General features: G+C 35.0%; 2 protein-coding genes across 2 annotated transcripts; both read left to right on the top strand.

The window, feature by feature from the left end:
• The first annotated feature begins 1,391 nt into the window (after positions 1-1,391).
• LOC107871162 (AP-3 complex subunit mu) lies at positions 1,392-10,183 on the top strand. Its single transcript, XM_016717982.2, has 8 exons — positions 1,392-1,587; positions 1,702-1,801; positions 1,929-2,039; positions 3,045-3,134; positions 6,204-6,451; positions 8,333-8,542; positions 9,164-9,371; positions 9,654-10,183. The coding sequence occupies exons 1-8, from the start codon at positions 1,553-1,555 to the stop codon at positions 9,897-9,899; spliced, it is 1,248 nt and encodes a 415-aa protein (XP_016573468.1). The 5' UTR covers positions 1,392-1,552; the 3' UTR covers positions 9,900-10,183.
• Positions 10,184-12,415: 2,232 nt separating this feature from the next.
• On the top strand, positions 12,416-17,935 carry LOC107871161 (alkaline/neutral invertase A, mitochondrial). The gene is made up of 6 exons (XM_016717981.2): positions 12,416-13,414; positions 14,382-14,541; positions 15,118-15,329; positions 15,770-16,263; positions 16,388-16,436; positions 17,290-17,935. The coding sequence occupies exons 1-6, from the start codon at positions 12,698-12,700 to the stop codon at positions 17,614-17,616; spliced, it is 1,959 nt and encodes a 652-aa protein (XP_016573467.2). The 5' UTR covers positions 12,416-12,697; the 3' UTR covers positions 17,617-17,935.
• The last annotated feature ends 927 nt before the right edge of the window (positions 17,936-18,862 follow it).

The following is an 18,862-nucleotide window of genomic DNA, read 5'->3' as shown; positions in this document are numbered from 1 at the left end:
CAATACTATAAGAGAAGTTGGCTCAAGTTCCTCGTTTTCTTTAAAACAAAAAAGGCCATAAATTTTTACCTGTGAAAGAAGAAAAGGAAACGATGAAGAATTCGAAGTTGTTGTGGCCGGAGAGCAAGGTGTCACGTTGATTGAAGGTTGAAGTCGAAAAGGAACTCAAAGCCCAACTATTTGTAGTCGGATGTTGAAGTCACCGAGGATTGAAATGAGAAATTTGCAGAACAGTTGGTTGGAAGAGACTTGAGAGAAGCTGTCGAGAGAGAGATGAGAGACAAGTTGATTTGAATTGAAGAGGGAAACTCGAAGCCCAACTATTTGTCGCCGGAGGTAGAAGTCGCCGGGGGTTGAAGGGAGAAATTTTGCAGAACTGTCGGTTGGGAGAGAGTTGAGAGAAGCTGTCGAGAGAGAGGAGAGAGTGGTTGATTTGGATTGAAGAGGGGTGTGGATTGGGTTGATTTGTATTTTTGAAAAGATTAGAAAGTTTTGAAAATATTAATCAAGTCTACAATTAACTTAATCAAGTTTCCTAATGATGTTTAGACCCTTTAAGTTGATCAAGGTCACCAATCCTCCATTCAAGACTTAAAAACACCTTTCCTTCAATTTTCTCAACTTAACTTAAAAACACCTTTCCTTCAATTTTCTCAACTTACTTACACCTTAAACACAAGGTTATTTATATTTTATTTGATAAGAATTATTTCTTACTTATTTTCATTTTCTTATAATCTTCCCACTTAAATTCATCTGAAACTTACTTAATTAGATAAAATTTATTTGTGTGGAATTTTCATTATATAAAAAGTTTAAATATTTTTCGAATAACGGGACCATTATTATTATGTTAAGCGTCTCAAAAGATTTTTTAAAAATACATTCTTTGAAATACGTAAAAAAATTTAGTCATATAACTAAAGTAATTTATGTTGCATTTTCTATCTACGAACAATAAAAGGGGAAGAATGTCTTTAGTGAAAGGCGGGGTGTGCATGAGTATGGTTGGTTCAATTTTGTATGTTATCAATTTGATTCATTAATTTGCTTTGTAAAACTATTAAGTTAATAATTAAATTAATAAAATATTTATTACTGATTTTGATTAATTAATTTATGATCTTTATCAATTCGATTTTTAATTTAATTCATAAAAAAACATTCTCCTATTTAAATTAAAAATATTCTCCTATAAAATTAAAATGGCAATAAAATATGTATTTAAATTCAAAACCATTATTATGAAATTATAAATAAAAATATAATTTTATTGAGTTAATCATTTAAGCATTAACTAAACTTTAAAATCAGAAATTAAAATCAATAGCTTGATAAAAATAATTTATAAAATTATTAATTCAATAATTTGATGTCAATAAAATAATAGTAATACAGTATTTTCATCAATTCGATTGACTGATGAAGAATGTAAGTTTCGTACACCTCCGATCGAATAAAAATAAAGAACAAAAATATAGGAAGGAAGGGGAAGAAAAGAAGAGAGGTGGAATTAATTGAGAAAAAAGAATATCCATTTCAGCGCAAAGTTATGTTGCAGTGCATTTTTCTTCTCTCTGATCTTGGGTATCCCGTCTTTCTATCTTCCCTTTTTGTTAATTTCTCAACTAATAATAATTGTACTATTTGATTTGAAGTTTTGTTACTAAAGATCTGTGTAATTCAATTGTCACTCTGTAGGGAGGTAATGCTAGAAAAACAGCTTACTGGACACTGGGTTGATCGGTCAATATGTTCTTGGTTTTGGGATCAGTCTATTGCTCAAGGGGATTCCTTCAAGGTAATTTCGGAAAATCAAGATTCTTGATTTTGAGTTTAACATAGCAATTTTTGCTTTTGGTTTTGGTTGCCAAAGTTAGAAGCTTTTGTTGTTTCTTGTATTGAGAAGTTTTGGGTTGTTGTTGCAGCATTTGCCAGTAATTGCATCACCAACTCACTATCTTTTCCAAGTTAATCGTGAAGGAGTTACTTTCTTGGCTTGTACACAAGTGGAAATGCCACCTTTAATGGCAATTGAGGTAATGCTCTTGTTGATTTTAGTTCTTGCTTGGTTATTTATGCTGTTGCTGCTAGATTGATCTCTTTTTTATTAAGTTTACGAGACAAGATGGGTTTAATGGAATTGTCTTTGAACTATCAAACACCTGACTAAGTATGTGTTAGGAGAGGTTAGTAGCATAGAGGTTGGAACATCCTGGCTTATTGCGACACTTAAATTGTGTTCAACGTGAATCTGAAAATTTTCTGTTTGATTAGTATGTCCGTAGGATATTGAAGGGATTTGAGCTAAAACATGGCATTTTGGGCCTTAGGGCTTTGTTTCAGCTAGAAGGGTCCAACACAGATGTGTGGATAGAGCGCACTTCGTGAGTTTAAACCTTTCTAGTGAATAGTAATATGGTATGTAAGTGGAAGTAGAGAAGTATTTCAGATACTCCCCAAGTTTTGACAAGTGGGCTAACTGGGGTTGGCCCAACTAACTAACAAGGGATTTTTTGGTTATCAGAAGAGAAGGGCCTTTAGTATGTGACTCTCAAGCTAATTTACAGTAGTATATTATAGTAATTGGTTATCGAAAAGCAAATAAATTATAGTATAGAGCCCCGTCATCCACAATTAATAGATGTATGTTAGACATGTTTATCGTAGTATAGTTATGCCCTTTGTATTTGATAAAATCTGGCACAGAGAGGTTCTTTTTTCTCTAAATTTTTCTTTTGATAAGTTATTTCTTCCGTTCCTCAACCATGTTTTGTAGGCTTTGGGGGCTTCTCTTCTAGGTTCAATGATTAGATCCGTAAGAGTCCAGTCATACTATTGGAAGTCCTTGCACCTGGCATTTAAGCTTTTACTGCTAACTGATTCATTGAACTGACATGGCAAAGTTCTAGTTCCAGCTATTGTAGTTTTGTGCTGCTAGGTGAACATAGGGAGGCTACTACACGTTGCTCATTAACTTTGAAACTCTGTATCATCTCTGCAAATAAGGGCATTTATTGATAATTTGACTATTTAATTTCTAGTTCCTGTGCAGAGTAGCTGATGTCCTGTCAGAATATCTTGGAGGGTTGAATGAAGATTTGATAAAGGATAATTTTGTGATTGTATATGAGGTATTTGACATCTTCAAGATCTTTTTTGAAATTGTTAGCTGCAAAAGATATTTTGTAAGGACACTTTTCTTACAAAAAAAAAATGGAATTTTGTTAGGAAAAAACTAAAAATGACGCTAACCAGGTAAAGTTGAAGCTTTTAAAACCGTCAAACTAAGAAGTTGTTAATACATGATGCGCTAAACGGTTCCTTAAGAATGTACCGTCAGATTCTATAGAGTGATTTGGTTGAATTACTCATTTCCCTTTTCTTTTTCTTTCTTTTTTTTTTGTCAGTTCCTTTCCTACTAATTGTTTATTCACATTCTTCAGTTTGCAATCACAAATGCTGTCCATTAACCTATACTATTGACATGGTCCTGTACGATTTTTGCGTTAATTTTTTAGTTTTAACCACCCCAAAACTTGTTGGCTTTTGGCCGAAAATACCAGTTGGCCAGCTATCAGGGCAACTGTAGAGGGTGTTACCATGATATTTATTGATGCACAAAAGAGCCTAAGAAAAAACCACCCTGCCAAATCCTGGCTTGTAAAGATCCTAAAATGATCTCTTATCTATTTAGGCCAAACATACTAGATCTTTCTGACAAGCTGAACACTGCAAAAAGTTGGCTTTTCTTTCCTTCCATAGCCGCCTACCTGATTTGAGACATTCCATTTACTGAAGCTGGAAATATCTGCTAATTCCTTAAGACTTCAAAGAATAGCTTGATTACACCACCACCATAGAACAATGGTAATTTAGAGTTTGGTTTCCTGACTTTATCCTTATTAAGTTGCTATCAGTAGTTTTTGCCATTTTCTTCCTCTAACCAGCCAGTTAAGAGAACATAAAAGCATTTCGAGTCCTGTTTCATTTTTTGATTGATGCATTTCCCATAGTTGTTAGAATCGTACTTATGCCCCCAGCCTCCCTTGAAAGTCAACACATTTCTTATAAAGAAATGGACCTTGGGCCTAACTCAACCTCAAAAGCTAGCTCATGAGGGGAGGATTGCCCAAGACCATATAAGAAGACCAAGGACCCTTTAACCCACCGATGTGGGACTCCAACACCCCCCCGCATGCCCAGGGCTGGACATCTGGAGCGTGGATAATATAAGACGAGGGGCCCAACATCAGAAACAATGAACTGGGTGAACCTGGCTCCGATACCATGATAAAGAAATGGATCTTGGGCCTAACTCAACCTCAAAAGCTAGCTCATGAGGGGAGGATTGCCCAAGACCATATAAGGAGACGGAGACCAAGGATCCTTTAACCCACCAATTTTGCGCCAACTTATATGAAAATAGGAAGTCAATTACCTTAAAAGTAAAAACAACATGCTAGTTCATCTAATTCAACTTTCCGAGTTCCAATGAGAATGATGATTCTTTGTGTATTTTATTTTGATAAATCACAGTTCAATACTGAACATCTTCTCATTTGCTCTTTCTGTTTCTCTCTCTTCCTTTAAATGATGTGAAATATGTTTAACAATTAGTGTTGTACTCCTGTCAACTGCTTTCTGCCTATGCCATAAAGACAGCAAACGATTCCCATTATAAAGTATAAACAGTTTCTTCATTGCCCTCCTTTCTCCTCTCTGGTTTTACATGTTCACCACTCCATTTACTAGTAATCTAGCACAATAATAACTCATGCTATAGTTTCCTCATCACTCAAAAGCTGCAACTCAGTCAAGATACTCTTCCCAAATCACCTATTTTGCTAAGTTGTTAGGACTCTTTCCCTTTCGTAACCGCACCCTTGTGGACATGACGTGGATGTGGGTGTGGTATCTGTCTGGATTCGGTCAAGCTATTTTGGGTACTTTGACCAAAATTAATGGAGAAATTCAGGAGATACAATGAAAACTATAATCTAACAAAAGCTAAGGTGAAATTGAAGAAAATGGAGTTCCTTGTATATAAAATTTCTATGTCAGTCCTTTTCCCTATATCACTTTCTGGGATTCTCCTCATGATCACTATATTATCCTCATAATACCTTGTACATTTTCCACAAAATGTTTCATAATATAGACCTATAATTCTATTTTTAGTTATTTGAATTATTTTAAGCCAAATCTCCGCACCCGTATTCGGCACCTCCATTATCCCCGGTGGAATAATGGAGGTGTCGGTCCAACTTGTGCAACCCCGTTATTCCACCAGGTAACTGCTACTTCGCATCCGCGCAGGTACCGTTACCAGGAGTTAGGCAGATGAGAAATCACCTAGCGATTTTGTCTTCTCTTTCTATGTGATTGTTACATTTTTTTGTTTTACCCATTTGTTTTTTGTTTGAGACAGATTTATGTTGTATGTGATTTAAGTGGTATAATGTATTCACTGAATACTCCAGAAACTTTCCACAAACCAACACAAAGAAATTTGATCGTAATTTCAAAATATGGTGTTTTTAGGGAACTGTTTCAACTATTCGTTGGAAACTACCATGTTTTTCAATGTTTTTGATTGAAACCTTTAAAAAACCAATGACATATTTTATAAACAACAACAATAACATACCCAATATATTCCCACCAAGTGGGGTCTGAGGAGGGTAAGTGTATGCAGTCCATACCACGACCTCAGATATGAGATAGAGAGGCACCATACCATATTAGTTATATGGAAGTGAACTATACAAATTTTCACTGGATTCAGATATGGTTATTACTCCAAGATGTTATTTGACATAAGGTGGGTCATGTTGCATAGATACATATGTATTGCATAGTGTTTTTCAAATCAATATTATCATATAGTTTCTTAGGTGTCCTAAATATTATTTTGTGAAACATATGCTTAAAAATTATTAATATATAATTCCTGAAGTGTTCTGGGAACGTCCACAAAATCTTTATCTTTTAGTTAATAAATTTTACCGTTGAACGAAACTCTAGTCAGGTGTTGGGTTTAGGTTTCTTCTAAGAACTTCAGCCTAAGTAAAGAGAACTAAAATATGCATGGACACCGAAGAGAAAGATTTTCCGCTAACTGTTCTGTTAAATTTCCCTGCACTAATTAGATTCTGATGGACTTCAAATTGACTATGGCCTTAACATTTGTTGCTGTGCAGCTTTTGGATGAGATGATAGACAATGGTTTCCCTCTTACCACTGAACCTAATATATTAAGGGAGATGATAGCTCCTCCAAATATCGTAAGCAAAGTATTGAGTGTTGTCACTGGAAACACTTCCAACGTGAGCAGCACACTTCCAGGTGCAACGGGATCTTGTGTTCCATGGAGAAAAACAGACCTGAAGCATTCAAGCAATGAAGTTTATGTTGATTTAGTGGAAGAAATGGATGCAACTATAAATAGGTTTATATCTTACTATTATTATACCTCCATTAGCAGCTCCTTATTTCTCAGTATGTCAGAATCTCTCTAATAATATCTCAAAATCTTATATTTATCATTAAAGTTTTTAGTTTGACATGATTTAGCCCATTGGATCACATGAGGTGAAGGGTAAACGTAATGATATGCTACTTTGAAGCATAGGGGGTATATAACCTAGAGGTTAAGATTTCACATAAAAAGATCTAAAGGTTAAGATTTCAAGAACCAAAATTTGGTCTTACAAGGGTAGTGTGAAAGTTAAAAAAAAAGTGTAGCTCGGTGCACTAAAGCTCCTGCTATGCACAGGGCCCGGGGAAGGGCCTTAAGATTTCCAGAACCAAAACGTGGTCTTAAAAGGATAGTGTGAAAGTTAACGTGTTAATTTTGAAGGTATACTTTGTACTTTATGAACTTTTCTGCTATTTCAATTTATATGACATTTTTCTATTTGGGAAAATCTCAAAATGCACCACACTCTTCTATCATCATATTATACCATTTTTGAGAGTTCAAATTCATCCAACCATTCAAATTATCTTCTGGTTTATGCATGTGAAGAGGAGAAGCCCAGATGCCCCAGTGAGGAGGTGTGAGAGATTGGATATAGTGTGTACGAAGAGAGGTAGAGGTAGGCCAAAAAAATATTGAGAAGAGGTGATTAGACATGACATGACGCAACTTCAGCATATCGAGGGCATGACCTTAGATAGGAGGGTGTGGAGGTCGAGGACTAGGGTAGAAGGTTAGTAGGTAGTGGAGTGGTGTTTTTCGTAAGTATTAACTTTATTCTTATAGTGTGTTGCTTTTGATTTATACCACCATTTGTTGTTTATTGTGTTTCGATTGTCACAATATTTTGTTGCTGTTACTGTTCCTTTAATTAGTGGCTATGTTTTCTTCCCTGGTCGTTTTCTCTTTTTATACCTACTTTGATTTGTTGTATGCGAGCCGAGGTCTTCCGAAAACAGCCTCTCTACCGCCACGAGGTAGTGTTAAGGTCTGAGTACACTCTGCCCTCCCCAGACCCCACTTGTGGGATTTCACTTGGTATGTTTTTGTTGTTGTGATCAAATTTATCTTTGATGTCATGTTTTTTCTCTCAAATGTTTAATTAGTTTAGTATTCTACTCTACTGGGGCAAATATAGTATTTGCGTGAAATTAATTTTTGAACACATGTCCAAATGGTGCCACATGGAATAGGACGGAGATATTAGAAGTTATTATAAGCATGCTTTTATGCATTAGTGCAAATGGCTTCTTCAAGGGAACTTGGCAGCATCCTTGAGATAATTGAAGTATATAAGTGACATTCTTTATACTGTTTCGATGACCAAATATCTTTCTTTCAATCTGTTAGATTATAAAAATGAACCTCTAGACTTCCTCTGAATTGTCAAGAAAGTTGCTAGAAATTGAACTTCTTGAAGACTGCAGTGAAGTAAAATAAAGGAAAAGGAAATCCGTTTCTTGTATGTCCTCTGATATTTGCAGGGAAAATAATAGTTTTTTGAATGCTTCTCTGTACAAACTTTTCTTCATATCAAACACAGAAAAATTGCAAACACAATTTAACTTGCGGCACATTCCTTTCCCTTTTATGGGCAATGAAACTGAGCCTAAGGTCATGCCACATTCTTCTCTTTACTGCGACCAAATTGCTTCAATTTCCTTCTTCAGTCATGATTTAAGAAATTGGTGAATAATGGATTACTTGTCTACATTGGGTTCTAAGTTCGAATAGACTTGACCATTGGATTCTGCAGCATCTGTTGCTCATTTGTTATATGCTTGAACTAGGGTTTACAGGAATAGTCAATAACCTGAAGGCTTCTCATTCTATTTGTTTTATGTTTCTCAGAGACGGGGTTCTGGTCAAATGTGAGGTCTTTGGTGAAGTTCAAGTGAATTCTCATCTTTCTGGTCTTCCTGATCTGACCCTTTCATTTGCAAATACTTCCATCTTGAACGATGTGAGATTCCATCCTTGTGTTCGGCTACGACCGTGGGAATCAAACCAAATTCTGTCTTTTGTTCCTCCAGATGGACAATTTAAGCTCATGAGCTACAGGTTTGTCGTGTTAGCTATTGCAGTTGCCTTCACTTATGATTAAAGTTTGGTGGTTTTGACTTAATTGTCTTTTCATTTGCAAATACTTCCATCTTATCCTAATCTTCTGCTTACATTTAGTATGTACTTGTATCGAAACCCTTTATCCCCTCTGATATCGAAACCCATAAAATTAACCCCTTCCTCGCTTGATAAGGAGGGTGAAACCCAGCAAAAAAAGAAATTATCTTTTTGAGGAAATGGAAATATATGGGTCAATATTGGAACTCCACCGAAATGCCAGGCTGCTGAACTTGCTCCTTCCAATAACAAAAGTTAAACTGTCAATAAATGTGTACTGAAAGCTGAACTGTTCGTAAATGCATTCTATATACAGAAGGAAAAGCATTTCTTTTTATAACCACTATTTAATACATATATTCACAAGTAATGGCACTTAGTCCATTGTTAATTGGGTTATGTGCAGATTTTGAAACTACAATGTGCATCCAGCAAACATGAAAAACAGGAAATGGCAAACTGTAAACCGGACACGTGTTTCGCTGTAGGAGTGCATTAGAGAATTTACTTCCTTTTTCCTTGTCTAAACTTTTTTCTCCCTCTCTAAACTATACCATGCAGAATAAAGAAGTTGAAGAGCACCCCTATATATGTAAAGCCACAAATTACTTCAGACTCAGGGACATGTCGTATTAACTTGTTAGTTGGGATACGCAATGATCCTGGGAAGACGATTGATGATATAAGTGTGCAATTTCAACTCCCCCCTCGTGTTTTATCTGCAGATCTTACATCAAATTACGGAACAGTAAACATCCTTTCCAACAAGGTACTTAGTGCTTCCTCTCACCTACAGAGTTGCTTATCCTTTGTGCCATTTTTAATGCATGTGTCTGGCAGTTGATCACGAGTAAATGAATGAAGATACTTTCTACTCTAGTCAGTTCTAGACCTACCGTAAAATGATAAAAACTTGTAAATGGATGCCAAGCTTTTTTTAAAAGTAAAAATCTTTTTTCAGTCTGGTTTCATCTTGTATTTATGTGATAGAGGAAGCTCTAATCTGCAAATTTTTTTAGTTGTGTCTTGACATGTTGATTTATTAGTGCAGACCTGCACTTGGTCCATTGGTCGGATGCCGAAAGACAAAACTCCTTCAATGACTGGAACATTAATGTTGGAAACAGGTGTTGAGCGGCTTCACGTATTCCCTATATTTCTTGTGGGATTCAAAATTATGGGTGTTGCACTCTCAGGTTTGAAAATAGAAAAACTTGATTTCAAGAATCTACCTGCGCGGCCTTATAAAGGGTTTCGAGCTCTAACCAGGGCTGGAAAATATGAAGTCAGATCATAATTATTATGGTTTCATTATATTGAACTTCAGAGTTTTGGTGCTGCTTGAGACCAGGGTGTTGAACTGTTTTCTGTATAATATAATAGGTACCAGTGTTAGAATCTTATTCTTGTTTTTTTAAATCCAGTCTGAAAAGATATTGTGCTATTCTTAGAAAGAAATTTTTCATTAAATGATGCTACATGTTTTGGATTGATCATCGATTCATAAGCTCTGTAAACCCAGATATTGCAACATGGATTTTTTGCTTTGCCTGTGTTTAGTATCCACACTATTTTGTATCATTTAGGTTCTCTTTTCCTCTCCTTTTTCCTTTTTGGTGCCAATAATGTTATAATATTGGAGCTAGCAGGATTAGTTGGAAGCTTGTCTAGGTACCAGAGGACAAGTGATTCAAAGTATACATCAGTTTTTTTGGAAATTGAACTTTTTAGCCGCGTTGTCAGGGATCTGTATTTTTCTATCTAAATTGTTTTACTCGTAGATTACGTTGGGACCATATTTATCTTCTTTGTCTCCTCCTAATTTTATTAAATATCTTCAAAGGGCAATTTGTTGAGCAATTCTTAATAATTTCAGATGGAATACCTACCATTTTGTAATTTTATGTCCAGATGACAATGAGATGTGGTAGTTGTCTGTGGAATTTCCTGGCCAACAGCCAAGATTAAATTGCTTATACAGAGTTTCCCAACTATGCACCGGGCGGATAAATTAGTCCATGAAAGTATGATCCGTCCTAATTCAGCGCAAATCGCGTGTTTGCCTCACAGTTCAAATACAATGAATCCAAACTTCATTTTCTCCTTATCCAAGTTGCACAGGAAAAGACCAATTTGTCATTATAGTATGTATGTATGATCTATGATGTGACACGAGAAAGGAAAAGTGCATAAGGAAAAGGAGAAAGCACCAACTCATTGTTGGAAAATGAAAGGTAGAAAGCTATTTTGCCAAATACAAGCGAATGTGCATCAAAAAGTGCCAATATCATAATGCAAAAACTCATCCATCTTTTACCCATTTTTCTCATTGTTACAAATTATGAGTGGACATGAATTGAATTCCTATAAGGGCCATAGCTATTCTCTTTTGTGGATAACAAATTTAAAATTGAATTTGTCGGTCAGTAGCAGTCTATTTTTGTTGAATTTGTTTCTTACCTAGGTATGTTACTTTTGATGGACAAGTCATGTCTAAGAGGGGTCATATTTTTGATGGCACAATTCTTGCATACGTGGTGAGATATTCTTTATTTTTTGGAGAATTTTATTTTCACATTTTAACTTATTTACAGGTCACCAATTCTTATCTCAAACTCCAAGTATACTCGTGCAAATTGTGGGAAGCTGCACAATTTTGCAACTTGGCTTCTAAAATTGACCGTTTGTGCAAAGTGGAAAATTCTAAAGGAAGATGCTAACCATTTTCTTCTGCTTTTCTTTTTGGATCTTTACCATATTCTAAATACCGATATATATATATATATATATATATATTAATGTATATAAACGATTGTACACGAGCAATCAAATATGTTAAAAGATCCTTCTTCATTGCTCCCTCTCTTTATTTTTTCATATTCATTTGCATTTTTTATGATGAGAGAGGTGAATTAACTTGGCTAATTAAACAGATTAGTACAAAACAAGAAAAGAAACTTTATATGATTTTCATGTCGTGAATAGTTTGTTTTAAGCATAGTCTTTCTCGAAATTGCGCGTTTTACTTTTCTTTTTACCAAGATGAAATAATGGTATTTCTTAACAAGAAAGTCGAGTTGGTCAATTTCTTAGCAAGATGTAGAATTTCCAAATGTATAAACTAATTCTGAGTAATTAATAAAGTAATATAGGTTCTGCCAAAGTATGAATTAAGGAAGTAGGTCTACCATGCTTTTCTTTCCCTTTTCTCTCCCAATTAATGTTTGGACACACACACGAAAAAAAAATAGTGAAATTTGGTAGAGAGTAGGTATCGATATCACTATCTATTCTACGGAAAGAAAGAAAATATTAGAATATCAACTAACCTTCTATTCTAGTCTACAACCTTCAAATCCTCCTATTTAAGATCATTTATTGAGGAAACTCAAAATGTTCATGTCTACTTCAATCGCTTCTTCAGTAGACATCTATGCTTCTTCATTTCACATGGTCAAATCATTTCAATCTCAATTTTTTCATCTAGTCTTTTATAAAGGTCACACCAATTTATGAGTATTTTCATCCCTAATTTTATCTCAAATATACCCGCAATCCACCTCAACACCCTTCTTTTCACACTTTCAACTTTTATTTATATCCAAATATATATTTCTTTTATTTATAATTTTATATTCAAATATATATATTTTAAAATGAAAATTATCCATGGTCAAACTTATGTCGTGCTGTTTTTACTTTTCCAAAAACTAGCAATTGTGACAAGAAATCTTTTTTTTTTTTTTTTTTTTCTATTTTTAGTTTTATTTAATTAAATTTGTTGCCTTTTTTAAAATCGTATTTCTAGTGGTCCAAAGAGGAAAAAAGTAATACTCATTGAATTTCTTTCATGACAAGGCAGCGGCTATAAATAAACGTTGTACAATCCACAATTTGCCCATTCCCACTTTCCAAATATCTTCAAAACTTTTAACAAATCATTTTTTATCTTATCCCAAAATTTTCTATTTCCCCTCTATGTTTGCAGATCCAAATACTCATATTCTTCCTTACCAGAATCTGTTCATTTTCACTTCATCAACAAACTTTTTTAACTACTTTTTATTTTTGCCTAATTTTGGATAATTTTGAGTCATGAAATCAATCAATTTGATAACCATGACGCCTTGTTGTCGAATTTTAATCCCATGTAGAAGCAATTCTTTTCTGGGTCTTCCATTTAAGAAGACCCATCATTCATTTAGTACAAATTCGTCGAATTTTTGTTTGAATTTTAGGCAAAAATGTGATTTTGACAGTTACCCATCTCGTATGTTGGGCCCTGGAAGGACAATCAATCGGACCCAGAAGCTGTTTTATGTTTTGGGAAAATCATCTTTGGGTCAATTTAGGGTCAAGAGAGGTTTCCATGTAATTGCTAGTGTTGCATCTAGGAATTATTCAACTTCGGTTGAGAAAACGCGTGTTAATGACAAGAATTTCGAGAGGATTTATGTGCAAGGAGGTTTGAATAATGTGAAGAAGCCATTGGTGGTGGAAAAGGATGATTTAAATGAACAATATGCTGCTGCAACTGAGCAACATGTGAATGAAGAGAATGTTGAGAAAGTTGAAGGGGTGAAAGAGGAGTCGCAGGCGGTGAAGGAAGCGTGGAAGTTGTTGGAGAATGCTGTAGTTACATATTGTGGGAGCCCTATAGGGACACTTGCTGCTAATGATCCTAATGATAAATTGCCGTTGAATTATGATCAAGTATTTATTAGGGATTTTATTCCATCTGCCCTTGCATTTTTACTCAAAGGGGAGAAAGAGATTGTTAGAAACTTCCTACTTCACACTCTGCAACTGCAGGTAATGTTTGCTTTTTTAATTTATTGCTTGTGGTATTAAGATTGCCTTCTTACTTTGGCAATTTATTGCTTGTGGTATTATGATTGCTTTTTTGCTTTGATAATTTGTTGCTTGTGGTATTATGATTGCTTTTTATCTATCTGAAAAAGAGCTGCTTCTTCCAATTGGAATGTTATACGTTAATAGTTGAAACATTTTGAAAATGACCTCACTTGGATAACAGAACAGCTATTGGATATGCTGCTGGCAATTTTGCTTCAGATGCACATAATTATTAGTATTATTATTTCTTATATCGCCTTTGCAGAAATGCAGGGTAAGGCTGTGTAAAATAGATCCTTGTGGCCCTTCCCCGGACCTTGTGCATAGCGGGAGCTTAATGCAATGTCTGCCTTGCCGCTTCTGACATTAACACAAAAATGGTCTCATGTGCACCATTAGGACTTAGAAATGATAATGCTTTCTGTTTTTTGGAGAGAGGGGTCGGTAACGTGGCTGTAACTTTTGTCTTTTTCTACATACTCAAGTTAAGTTTGAGACTGGGATGTGTATGATTTGATTTGCGTAGATTCTTCTTTAAATCATTATTTGGTGGACAATTTTTCTTTTAAAAAGGAGTCCCATGATTATTTTGTAAAATCTATTACATATCCTTCATCTGGTAACATCAGCATGAGATGGTAATTTTGTTGTCTTTCTAAAGACAGGTCCTATTTTAGCCACCAAAGAAAATAGTTTCTTGGATTGTTGTTATGTGATCGCATGATTAGCTACATATTCCATTGTTGAGATCTTCCATTAATGCATCTTCAGATTTAGTCAAAAACCAGTGGTTGGGTGAAACATATTTTTGTTGGTTGGATCCATGTTTTTCCTTCTCATTTTCCGAGTTTGAGTAGATCTTGGTTTAGGTTGTTGATTTACTGTCAAAGAATTGACTGCTGTTGGTTTCTGTAATTCAATTTAGAGCTGGGAGAAAACTGTGGACTGTTACAGTCCAGGGCAAGGATTGATGCCTGCTAGTTTTAAAGTTAGAACAGTGTCTCTCGAAGATAACAAATACGAAGAAGTTCTTGACCCGGATTTTGGGGAGTCAGCTATTGGCCGTGTAGCACCTGTTGACTCAGGCAAGTGTTTACTTTTCATTCCCTTCATTTGATATTAAGTCCCATAATGGCTGGTTATTCAGGGGAGAATTCACATTTATTGTTTATAAACTAATGATCGAACATTTGGGAACTGTTACTTACTTTTTGATCAGTTAAAGAAAAAGTAGTCTTAGAAAGAGGAGAACTTTTCTCAGATTTTCACTTACTGTATGGTACATTAGAACTTTTCCTTTCAGAGCAATATACTATTACATGTGTACACCTTTACAAAAATAGAAAGTGGATGACAATGTGGACAGGACCAAAATAGAAAATTGGTTCTTGAATGTAAGAAGAGAATATCTAGGTTAAATGATTCTAGTCGCTGTAAGTGCTTATCACTTGTGAAGAGGTATTTCAATTGTTTTATTTCTTTTTAGGACGTCCTGTAGTAAAAAATAAGTGACTCAATAATATTTGAAGAAGGTACAACAACAATATCAGATAAAGATAAGGGAAGAAAATTGGTCAAGAAAGTAATCATCACAAAAGTTTGTTACTTTAGATCCATCAATAAAATGGATATTGGAAGATCTAAAATGTGATTTTTTTCAGGCTTGTGGTGGATTATCTTGTTGAGAGCTTACGGGAAGATCACCGGTGACTATGGGTTACAAGAAAGAGTCGATGTACAAACTGGCATAAAGCTGATAATAAACCTGTGTTTATCTGATGGGTTTGATATGTTCCCTTCTTTGCTAGTCACTGATGGTTCCTGCATGATAGATAGGCGGATGGGTATTCATGGACATCCTCTTGAGATTCAAGTAAGTTGATATTGCCAATTTTGCTTCGAAATTTTTCTTCGAATGTAGCAAGTGCATAGCCGGTTCCTCCTTTTGAGTTCAATATACATTTCAAGCTCATCTTGTGAATCTTTCCTTGACCTGTTATGTTGACATTGGTATATACTTATATGATAGAAGCCGCTTATGCTAGGAGAGGATGCCATAAGCTTAACATTTTTATTCTATGTTGACTAGTGTTGGATAGTTAATCAGAAGGACCCTCCACCTCCAGCAATGAGGTTAGGTTTTAAGGGGGGAGTGGCTTTACCAAATCAAGAATAATAATGTTAATAATTTATCGATTTACTCTATATTTCTGTGTTTCACATTCTCTGGAAGTGATCTGAAATGCTATCATTGTTTTCCTTCTATGATTGTCTCTTTGATCTTTTCTGTGCTTGACATGTTTGACATTGCAGGCATTATTTTACTCAGCACTTAGGTGCTCCCGTGAGCTGCTTTCTTTGGATGAAGGATCCAAGAATTTGGTGAATGCCATAAACAACAGACTTAGTGCATTGTCATTTCACATTAGAGAATATTATTGGGTTGATATGAAGAAGATCAATGAAATATACCGCTATAATACAGAGGAGTATTCCACTGAAGCCACTAACAAATTTAACATCTACCCTGAACAAATCCCTGGTTGGTTGATGGACTGGATTCCTGAGGAAGGTGGTTATCTTATTGGCAATTTACAGCCTGCTCACATGGACTTTAGATTCTTCACACTTGGAAATCTATGGTCTGTTGTGTCATCTTTGGGTACCCCAAAACAGAATGAAGCCATCCTGAATCTGGTCGAAGCAAAGTGGGACGATCTTGTGGGGCTCATGCCTCTTAAGATATGTTACCCAGCTCTGGAGTCTGAAGAGTGGCGTATAATCACTGGTAGTGATCCTAAGAACACGTGAGTTCTCTCTCTATATATACATAATACATATGTATTTATATAAATATGTGTGTGTGTAGTTTTGTTGTCTTCGGGTATTTAAGGTGTCAAGTTACTAATCTTTCTAATTGGACTGTTGCAGACCTTGGTCATATCATAATGGGGGTTCATGGCCAACTCTCCTCTGGCAGGTAAGGTCACATTCTCTTCTCGTGGTTGATTGATGATTTTCTCTTCCTTAATGTTCTCTCTTTCTGTCCGCGATCAGAATTTGAAATGATTTTATGTTCTTAACTCAAGTTCCACTGAATTCATTTGATTGTTGTTCCTTGGATACTGTGACTGCATTACAATTATTTCATCTCTCTGCCTTTATTCTTGTTGTCTTTGGAGTGCTAGGAGGCTGAGCAGTAATCCAGTAAGCTTATAAATATTTTATCTTTTCATGACAAGTGCGATTTTCCTGGAGAAATAGGAAACTGATAATGTTGTCCTAGTAAGTTCAACCATGGAATTATATGGAAAGCCCGAAATTCTCCATAACATGTACCCATTTGGAAGACTGAAGAAGCAACTTAAACTTACAACAACAACAACAAGCCTAGTATATTCCTACCTAGTGGGGTCTGGGGAGGGTAGAATGTACGCAGTCCATACCACTAACTCTAAAGAAGTAGAGAGTCTGTTTCCGATAGACCCCCGGCTCAAGACACAGGAAGCAACTTAAACTTATTGAACAAAAATAAAGTACCAGACTAGAAGTTTTCTTTAGCTCGATTTATTTAAGATGTAGCAGCTGAATGCTGAATTTAGAAGGACGACTGATATCTATAATGATTATTTATAAATGGATGTGGAAATGTTCCACAAGGCTGTTCATATTAACTTTCTCCTCTACTGTCCGTTTCGTAGTTTTCATCAGTTAGTTGGTTTCTGAATTATTTTTTAAAATGATAAAGTAACGTTAGCCAAAGCTATTGTTTCAAACATTTTTAGCTTGCTCCCACCTTTGCTGTTTTATGATGATGCTCTCTGTTCGTTCAGTTCACACTGGCATGCATCAAGATGAATAGGATTGACCTGGCTAAGAAGGCAGTTGATTTAGCTGAGAAAAGGCTTCGAGTGGATCAGTGGCCTGAATATTATGATACAAGGTATGGTAAATTTACGGGAAAGCAAGCCCGGCTGTACCAAACATGGACTGTAGCTGGTTTTCTGACATCTAAAATGCTGTTGGAGAATCCGGAGATGGCTTCCTTGCTATTCTGGGAAGAAGACTATGATCTTCTTGAGATCTGTGTCTGTGCTCTTAAGAAATCTGGAAGGAAAAAGTGCTCACGTGGCGCGGCCAAGTCTCAGATCCTTGTATGAGTTAACCATCATTCTTTCAGATGTTTTAACACATTTTACATGTACAGGAAGTAGCTCTAGGATAAGGGTATGTCACTATGTCTGGAGGGTTTTTTAACCTCAAGGCTTTAGACAAAAGAAGAATAGTCTTTTACACATCATTATGGAATTACCATTGTTTTTGTAAGTCAATAATCAATTGTAATACTAGTTCATCAACTTAGGAAATGAATCCAAGTTCATTTAAGGCCTTCATAAACAGGTCTATTTATCCCCACAGGAATTATTCTGTATATATTAATTATACTACGATGAATGACATGTTTGTATTTGCTTCTTATAGTTTGTGTAAAATGCACAGGAGTGAGTTCTTATGTTTCAGTATGATTGATCTTTCATTATTTTTTTTAAGCTCACGCTGATTCCTTTTAATATCAGAAAACCTTTATCGGTTCAAACTCGTATTCATGGTTCAATTGAGCCATTAATTAGTTCAATTTTCAGGAAAACTGGTAAATGTTCAAACTCCAGTAGAAATTTCTTTGAATTTTTTCTAAAATTGGGTATGACTCTCTCAATTTCTCCTAATTTATCCAAACATTGATTCGAATTCGCAACTTTGGATGTATATTGCTTAAACAAACTTCTCATATATTCTATTCTTTTTGATGGTTAACTTTATAATTAAAAATTTCCCCCAAAAAATATTAGAAATTAGAATAATGTAAGTTAAATTTAAGTACTCTACTAAAAAACCCAATGCAAAGTTTTTTCTTTTTTTTTTTCAATCAAACATAGAAAATACAAGTTGCACTTGGACAAATAAAGCACATATTTATACATTTATATTAATACTGTTATACATACATAATAAATACTGTAGACACGTAATTTTGTCCCCCTCAAAAATTCAATTTTATTCATTTTTACCTTATCATATCATATATCCTCACCCACGTGATTACATCCCACAAAAATACAAAAAAGATAACTTTCAACAAAATTCCTAACAAACTTTTATTTTTTTAATATCCTAACAACCATCTCCAATAAAAAAATGACAAATCACCCTCTACCCCTACCTAACCCTACCCCACGTCACAACCCCCTCCCCTTCTTTTTTCTTGTCCAAAAGGAAAAGGACCAGGAAGGAGAAAATATATATATATATATATATATATATATATACTCAGGAGAGGATTTTTGGCATCATCATTAACAAAAAGGACCAGCATATACAAAAAAAAAAAAAAAAAAAAAAAAAAAA

The sequence above is a fragment of the Capsicum annuum genome, chromosome 8 (genome assembly GCF_002878395.1).
Source record: "Capsicum annuum cultivar UCD-10X-F1 chromosome 8, UCD10Xv1.1, whole genome shotgun sequence".
Taxonomy (NCBI): Eukaryota; Viridiplantae; Streptophyta; class Magnoliopsida; order Solanales; family Solanaceae; genus Capsicum; species Capsicum annuum.
This window is presented reverse-complemented; position numbering and strand designations above follow the sequence as displayed.